Genomic DNA, 9450 nt, shown 5'->3' on the forward strand with positions numbered 1-9450 from the left:
ATATTTTTCATCATTTATAGAAGAGTATGTCTCTATCGGTCCCAAAAGTATACCTAGACGACTCATTGATAGGTTTATGTCTGTTTGTCTTTGAGTTGTCGTTGGGTAGCTGCATTTAGGTGCGTTGTAGTCTTTGATGTTATTTATGAAAGGAATATATGATTTTAAATCGGGGTGTTATGAACCAAATTTGGTTATTTCGTTATCCCACTAACCATATAGATCTTTATTCAATTATGGATGAAAAATTGACTTCACATTAAAATCTTGCATTTTCACTGTTCATTTGCTTCGCAACTTGCAATTTGTTGTCCATTAATTTTGATATTGGACCACTATATTGAGAATGGTTATGATTACTGTTGAAATGAATTCATACTGTGTCATATTCTTGGTCCCTGTTTATGTTTCTTTGATATATTAAATGTGGAAAAACCTTATCTATATCATAAAAATCTATAACATAAGGTGGAAATGTTGTAATATGCATTCTATATTCTAATTATTGTTCCTACAATGCCAATATCCGTACTTGCATATACGATATATACTTTAGGCAAATGAGTAAAGAATAATTATCAATAACAATTCGGTTCAATACATGTCAAAAAATTTCTTTCACTCATCACAACTCCATCTTCATATTGCTTACTTCATTTGACCTAAAGAAAAATAAAAATAATCTCCATTAGATTAATAATAATATGCTTCATTTTATTGATTCATCATTTGTAATTTACTATTAAAAGGGTAAAGCTCTTATTAAGTTATCCTTAACGTAATCCACGACTAAGTGGCTGTTTGATAATTGCTGACTAGATCAATACCTGGGTGACATCGAGTAATTGAAATACATTACGTCATGATCAAATTAATGGCTTTTAAAATGATATCAATCAGTTTGAATCTAACCGTTACCAATAATATCCTATAAAAAAACATACAAAACAACCCCTAAATTTAGAAAAAAAAATTATTACTGTTACTAAAATAGATCGTGCGTCAATTTCATTTAATAATTTTGAAGTTTTTTTTGAATAAAAATGGAAACTTTGTGGTTATCTAAAAGGACCCATTTTTTAATCATTTTGGGTGGAAGACAAGGATAAAGAAAGATACCAACTATTATGCAACTTTCTTGGTTATTGAGCTTGGACCCATTTATTCTTTTAGAAAATCATTCCAACATTTGGCATCATTTTTCCATGACTTTTAAAGATTTTTTTAGTTACCTGTAAATTGATGGGATTGAAATGGTATCAATGTTCCTTGTTCAAATTCCAATTTGTACAGATTCTGTAAATCAGCATCCCACGTAGCAGTTGGCTGGATTTGCTGTAACAAAAAAGGTCGGATCTTTCGTAAGAAAACCGAGACTTTTCTATTTGTACTTTCTGCCTCTATGCTTGTACCATGTACTTCGTAAATATTTTATTTGATTTTTTCAAAGTTACATTTGAAAGAATGAAGGGGAAAGAGTAGAAGGAATTACATTAAAACAAGATGAATCCATAAATGTTTCCGGAATCGGAATTGGAGCACTAAGACTTCTTCTTATTGCCATTTCCGTTGAGTTAATTTCCATGTCTAGTCCACAATATGAAACCAATTGCTCCATAGAGTTTAACTGAAAATATGAGGAATTAGACATTTCCGAAGAACACCCGAGTCCCGGAATTGGGGATTGAAACACCTGATTATAGCAAGAAAATAAGTTTGTTAATTACTAATAACTTAAAGTTACCAAAAATATAATGTTTTGCTATCATTATTATTAATCTTGTTAATTACCTCTTTCGTGAATACACTTTCAATGTTGAAATCTAGCTCCGGATTCACCGTGGCAAGCTTCATTGACAAGAACTGTTGGAATCCAAAATATACGAATGCTTAGTATTTTTTTTTAATTGTTATATGTGAGTTGAATCGTTTAAATCATGAATGAAATAGTTATTTTACTTGAAAACATATTTTTTAGACTGCGTTTGTTACATATGACATGATTACAGATGGGATTAAACTGAACTGGATGAGTGCATTTTTTACAAATGACATGACTATAAAAGAGATCAAACTGAACGACAAGACAAACTTTTTAAGATTTTTATGATGAGAAGACATTTATATCTTTTCATCATACATCACAACAGATAGAGAGCTAGTCTCTATCATGTCGTTTTAAGTGACAATGTGTCATTAACATCATTTTAGTTAAAATCCATGCATATTACAATAAAGGGTCATTATGATTGTGTGGTGGCTTGTACTATGTAACAAACTGTGTGCTACAATTTCCCTAATGATTTGAGTTTATACCTCTACTTGTTTTTGAAGGGATTGAACGTAATTGATAATTTCATCAAGCATTCCAGCCTTCCCCGTAATCTTATTACACCCTGGAACCAAATCTTGCAAGTACTTCATTCTCTCACTGATTTTCTCCCTTCTTACCTGTTTATCATCATCATCATCATCATCATCATGAAATTCAGTCATAATTATCGATCTTTACGTGGAAAAAAGAAGCTTTTTTTCTTGGGTCACATCACATACTCTTTCGGCTAAACTGTGGCTGTCGGTGGCTTGACCACGACGTGCACGAACATGAATATAATCTGGTTTTTGAACCTCGGAAACCTTCGATTTCTCCTTTGATGAAGCGTTCGTAGAAGCTTCTTTACTGTTACTGCTTTTGTTATCGCAATTACTATATTGATGTGTGATTTTGGAATCTCCTTCTTCAGCACACCCTTTTATCTTCTTATCTTTTTCAGAAACTACCTACATATGTCACACATCAAACAAGTTAATTCAATGAAACTTACCATTAAAACGGAATCATAACAATAAAAAAATATAGACTAATTAAAACCTGTAGGCTTTGACCCTTGTCGGCTTTCCTTTTCTTAGGTGACACCGAAACTGAATTCGAATTCGCCGGTAGAAATGTCCGATCTCCGCCTCCTGGTGTGTTTTGATTCATATACCCATAACCCAACTGACCACCGTACGCGACAAACTCCGGCCACCCTGGGTCGGGTTTAACGACGTCTAAAAGCTGTTGTTGAGGTGCGGATATAGAAGTAGTGAACAAGTGATGATCGTTTCCATTGAAAAAACTGGTGTTTTTGGCGCCGGAGGTTAGCTCTGGATTCATCGTGGATGAACTAGAATGGGATTTTGAAGGATTACGAAGGTGGTTTGTAGCGAAGAAGATTAGGTAGGTTTGTACTACGTTTTACATGCCAAACTCACGTCGTCTCAAAGACCAATATGCCGATGCTTCTCTGTTTTCATGTAAAAAGACCTTTTTGTACGTCAAAGTGTTTTATCTTTTTCTCTTTTTGCAATGTAAGGATAAGTAGGGGACTGGGGGTGGGGTGGGTATAAATATATAGAAGTGGGAAAAGGTCGCCGGAGAGTGACATCTGCCGGAGTCTGACACAAGTGGCCGGAATAAATAACAAGAGGATAGAGGAGAGAGAAACAAGTGAGGGTAGAGAGCCACAGGCAGTGGCCATGGGCAGTGGCCCTACGAATGACATGACTGCCACGTGGGTATGTCCTCCCTAACTCCTATTTTATTAATTTACTAATATAGTATTTTAATTTCGTTAGCCCCTATTTTTATTATCAAATCCCAACACCCTACTTCATTTATTTTTCTCTTTTAAGTTATCAGTTCCCAATTCCTAACTACTACTCTATTATACTATCATGCGTATGAATCTTGACCATTTTAGACAATTTCAGCTGTTATTTCTTTAAACCATATAATCATTTTAATTTCTCTTTAACTTGTTATCGATTTATATATTGATTTACAAACTCGTTGTACCTAAATTGATGAGATATCATTTCCTAAAAAAATATATTTTTGTTGTACAAATAATGCATGGGCCGATTTCTTTGAAGTTATTAGGTACATGGACCTTCACGTATCAATGAACATCTTATATTCTTTATTTTAGTGCTGTTTGTTTTTTTTAAGTTAAAATTTTTAAGTCTGCGGATCATATCTGTAAGCCTTTATAGCAGAAAAAGTGGGCCACATTTTTGTAGTTTGTAATAAAAAATCTGTTTGTTTTTTAACGTCTGTATGTACCGAAATAAAATGATTTTTCAAACTTAATTTCATGTCATAAATATATAAAAAAAAGCATTTTCAGCAAAAAAGATAGGTAGCGGAGAACGGAAAAAAAGATATACGGCTTTTCTTTAAAGGTTAAAATGAAGTGTGAAGATAATGACACATATCTGCGTCAGGAAGACCTCATGCAGTCGTTTTTGATCTTCGCACTTCAAAAAAACAAACACTCTGCACGAGCATATGTTTGCACGGCACAGACAAAAGTGTTTGCGCAGATCTTCACAAAACAAAAAGCCCATTTGTATCTCTTCAGTTTCAATAAAAGTTTTAAGGTCGTTATTTTTGACCTTGGATTGTATTTCATTATAAGGGTTAATAAAATTGACGATTTATACAATTATATTGTTTTCGTTATCCTCACATGCCTTTTCCTTAACTAATTTTCTTTGTCTTAAACTAGAGAAAATGAATCTTCAGGGTAACTAACTGTTGCGTTTATTCTCATTTAGTCATTTTTTTTTGTACTCAATATACCATCGAACTTATTGTTTATGTTCACCAGAACTCTTTTGACCAACTTTTGACTTGTGATAGCCGGTCAAAGGGTTATAATGAATACAAACAACAAGTTCGATGAAATATTAAGTACAAAAAAAGGAAAGGGGCCAAATGAGAACAAATATAACAGTTGGTTACCCTCATGATTCATTTTCCCTTTACTCATTTACAGCAAATCTCATGTCTGCTGATATTAATGATTTTATGAGATTCATTCTTGATTCTCTTCAAAACATAACCCACGAAAGAACATTATTCATACATGTACAACTTTGTAATGCACTTGAATATTTATTAGGAGAATCTTGACAAAGCAGGTGCATTTCATGACTACAATTACATTTCTAATCAAATGATTTATCGTATCATGTATTCTAGACAAGTCTACAAACGAATGGAATCACAAGTGTTGTGATTTTTGAATTTACTTAGCTTTAAGACCGAATTTGATGGGATAAGATACAACATCAATATGTACAATATCATGTAGCTTTTGCAAACACATCACCCTAATATAACATGAGATAAACGTTTATGTTGATAAATATATCTCTCATACACAATCATATCCTTTTGCAGAGAGGTGTTGACAGCTAACCACAGTAAGCATAACATAGACCATGTTTTAACGAAGTTACCCTTCGAAACGCTCTTCATATATGTTATGGCGAAAGAAGGTTGCAGTCTTCGATAGTTTTGTAACTTTAATTTAATTTAACTTTTCAGGGAAAATGACTCATGAGGGTAACCAACTGTTAAGTATGTTCTCATTGGTCCCTTTCATTTTTTTGTACTCAATATACCATCAAACTTGTTGTTTATGTTCACTATAACCCTTTGACCGACTATCACAGGTCAAAAGTCGGTCAAAAGGGTTATGGTGAACACAAATAACAAGTTCGATGGTATATTAAGTACAAAAAAATGCAGGGGCACCAAATGAAAACAAACGCAACAGTTAGTTACCCTCAATAGTCATTTTATTACTGCAATGAGCTAAACAGTCGCCAAATTGCCTTTCCCAAACTAACTATGTATTCATGGTTACAAAAGCCGGGTAATACCAACCAAAGTGGGATAACCGTACACCATGGTGGGGTGATCAGTCACCGTAGTAGTGCAGTGACCACTACAACGTCTATTGTGCGGTAAATAGTGAGGGTTATCGCGCCTGAAGACTTCGGCTGCACCCCTTTGTTTGTGACCGTTTCCTCACGACAACTTAAAAAAAAACAAAAAAAATATCTATTATAAATACACATATAATTTATATTTACAACCACAAAACAAATACCAAAGACCTTTATATATATATATATATATATATATATATATATATATATATATATATATATATATAAAATTTAACATATATTAATTCTCATCCACTTCGTCGGATACATTAACGTTGTGGGAATTGACATTTATTGGGGACATTATATGAACAACACTCAATCTACAAGGAAATGAAGTCAAAAGTTTATGTTCATAAACTAGAAATCCACTTTTACGGAGATATCCTAAGGTCGATCACAACCATCTTATGAATGACTACTTTAACGATGACATAGTCTATGCTGACAAATTCAGACGTTATTTCTAGATGAGAAATAATTATTCCTACGCATTGTTGAATATATGAAAAATCGATTTCAGTATTTTCAACAAAGGTAGGATGCAAGAGGCAATAAAAGTTTCTCTACGATTCAAAAATATACAAAGACAATTCCTCAACTAACATTTGACATGTAATCAGACTCATAGGGATGAGTATTTGAGGATATCAGAGCAAATGACACTAGAATATCTATACAAGTTTTCTAAAGTTGTGATTATCCTCTATTGTGGCCTTTATTTAAGCAAGCCTATAATTAGAGATGTCCACCAATTGTATACAACACATGAAAACAAACATGTTTTGGTAGTATTGATTGTATGCACAAATAAATTCTAAAAATTCTAAAAATTTAAGCAAAGCGGTTTAATTTTTTAATTTTTAATTGAAAAATACATAAATTAAAATTCATTCAAAACAATACAAAAAATTTGTTTTTACTTAAAAACAATCATCCTTCTAATATTCATTGAAAAAAACTTTTAGATAACGTCTACATAAGTAACTTTATCATTAAGATTTCTCACAATCGTTATCGAAGCGAATCCACTAAGTTGATACTAAGTCATTTTTGATCGCACGTATGACTTCAATATTTTTATTTTAGAAAAACTACTTTCTGCAAATACAATGGTAACAAGAATAGTTATCATAATTCTATATGCGATAAAAGTAACAAAAAAAAAACAATCAACACATTTTAAAACTTTAGAAATGAGAGATGAGCGAAATAACTTTATATTTTTCATATCCATATTCATAATTTTTTAATCCAGGAGACATCCTAAATTAGAGAAATGAGAGAAACAACCTTTTTGCGATATGGGGATTTCTTTCTTTGGTTCTTGATTCTAAAACTCAAGTAGTAAAGTATAACAAATATTAAAAAAAACAAAAATTAAATCATCCAATTATATTAATTTATCAGAAATTCAAATAGGAAGAAAACCAGAAAGAAAAAGAAAGGAAAAAAAATAAGGAATCCTTATACCTTCTTATTTTAAAACCTTAGACCATATTGAACTTGGAGCTTCTAAAATTATTCTTAAGTAACTTAAGTTATGAGTAATCCGAAATACATATAAGAAATTATCAAAAATACAAATCATAAACAAACAAGAAAGGATAAAAAGAATTGATTTGAATATACCTTCAAAAATCTGAAATCGGATTCCTTGTAAATTTGTTCTTTCAGATTTTTGAAATTGATTTGTACGTCCCTTCAATAAATAAAAAAATTAGTAATTTAAAACAAAAAACTAACCAGAATCATAAAAGACATAGAATCTTTGTACCTTCTGATTTCAAAACCTCAAACCAGATTGAACTTTGAGCTTCTAAAATCTGATTTTCGAGTAGCTATCAGAAGTAGAAATAAGAAACTCATTAGAAAGACAAATCATAAACAAACAAAAAAAAAAAGGAAAAAATAGATTATGATTTGCTTTTACCTTCAAAAATCAAAAATTGATTTCCTTGTAACTTTGTTCCTCTTGATTTTCAAATTTGATTTGTACGTCCCTTAACTCCCTTCAAACAAATCAAAAAATCAGAACTGAAAAAAAAACCAGAGAATCCTTGTACCTTATGATTTCGAAACTTAGCGCTTCTAAAATATGATTTCCTAAGAAACTAGAAGAACAATTATAAGAACTCAAAGCTATTTTTTGAGAAGGTTGTAAGATTGTTGGTTCTGATTTTCGAGAAGGAAGAAGAAAGAAACTGAAACCTCTATAATTGACTAACTTTATACAAACATTGAGACTGTTTTTGTCAAGGATATGAGACAATTCACTAGCCATTATTAGAATTAAAGCGTTTTTTTTCTTTTCCCCAATTTTTAGTTGGTTTTCCCGATCATGTGCTTTGATACACGCAACATGCGTCTCTTAACCGAGGTGAAGAAAACATATTAACCTAACTTTATTTTCTCTGAAACTTTACCTGAGCTAATATATATGCTATAAAAATTTAGGCACTATGATTTAGTGGGTCATGTTAATGGGTACATTTTGAACTCCTTTTGGGTCGACCCTGATATGTATTTGGGGTAGTCAATGTGTCCTAATGTGTGGCACATTCAATTCTTGTGAGGTGATCAGAAACAACCGACAATAATTTTAGAAGTCATGGTGTTATATGATTTTTGGATATGGCATGCATTTTTTGGGTGGATCGGGTGCTAACAAGGACTTCAATGTTCTAGACCAATCATCGATATTCAATGACATCTATCGTGAGAAATCATATGATGGATTTTTAAGTAAATGGGATGTGATATAAGCATGTGTATACCTTAACAATAAAATATATCCCAAGTTAACAACAATTTGAAATCATTCTCACGTCCAAATGACGAAAAGTGATTAAAGCTAAAGTTGATTCAAGAATCAGCTAAGAAGAATGTCGAGCGAGCCTTTGGTGTTCTAAAGAGACGTTGATAGATCTATAGTACATGCATGATTATTCGAGCGAAAAAGAATAAATAGCGTCATGTATGCGTGCATCATATTGCATAATATGATAACATAATATGAAGGAAAGGTGATTTTCCGCTACAATGAAAATGAGAAGTTACCAAAATTCGAAGGTGTTAGGTCATAAATTGTGGTTTATACTTTTCTTTTCATAAGCTATTAGAGTTATCGGTATAGGACCGAAAACACCATGTTTTGGTGTTGTTTGGACCGAAATCTCATGTGATTTCGGTTAGGCTTTTGGGTTTTGGGCTGGGCCTTTGTATTTAGGTCTAGGTATATATATAGTGTTATTTAGGCGTGAAAAAGAGTGAGAAAGTGAGAGAGGGACATTTTTGTGAGTGACCATAAGCTAAGAAAGTGATTTGGAGAGAAACAGAGAGAGAACCAAGTGTAATTGTGAATCTTATGTACCTGACTATTCATCAATAATAGTGTCATCTTGTTCTTATTCCATATTACATCTTGCATCATTCACTAGATTGGGATTTCGCACCATCTTAGTGAAATCGATTGATACATAGCGATTTGGGGACTTACATAAACTATACCTATTATAGTTTATATGTATGTTAGGTATGTACTGAAAATATTATGAAAATACCCATTTGTTCGGCATGTTACAAAGGGGTTATAGTTTAATTTAAATAATTCTTATACTGATATATATATATATATATATATATATATATATATATATATATATATAT

General features: G+C 31.9%; 1 protein-coding gene across 1 annotated transcript; it reads right to left on the minus strand.

Moving 5' to 3' along the window:
- Window positions 1-425: 425 nt before the first annotated feature.
- On the minus strand, window positions 426-3373 carry CIB1 (cryptochrome-interacting basic-helix-loop-helix 1). Its single transcript, XM_078995464.1, has 7 exons — window positions 2873-3373; window positions 2554-2781; window positions 2317-2451; window positions 1792-1863; window positions 1493-1693; window positions 1233-1335; window positions 426-662 (listed from the first exon to the last, which is right to left on the minus strand). The coding sequence occupies exons 1-7, from the start codon at window positions 3155-3157 to the stop codon at window positions 649-651; spliced, it is 1038 nt and encodes a 345-aa protein (XP_078851590.1). The 5' UTR covers window positions 3158-3373; the 3' UTR covers window positions 426-648.
- Window positions 3374-9450: the final 6077 nt, after the last annotated feature.

This window comes from Lactuca saligna, chromosome 5 (genome assembly GCF_052625555.1).
Source record: "Lactuca saligna cultivar CGN05327 chromosome 5, ASM5262555v1, whole genome shotgun sequence".
NCBI lineage: Eukaryota > Viridiplantae > Streptophyta > Magnoliopsida > Asterales > Asteraceae > Lactuca > Lactuca saligna.

Coding starts and splice junctions, on each gene's coding strand:
- CIB1 (XM_078995464.1), bottom strand. CDS start 3,157: ATGAATCCAGAGCTAACCTCCGGCGCCAAAAACACCAGTTTTTTCAAT. Junction 2,452..2,553: donor GCCACAGTTTAGCCGAAAGA/GTATGTGATGTG, acceptor GATGATAAACAG/GTAAGAAGGGAGAAAATCAG. Junction 1,864..2,316: donor CCCTTCAAAAACAAGTAGAG/GTATAAACTCAA, acceptor GGATTCCAACAG/TTCTTGTCAATGAAGCTTGC.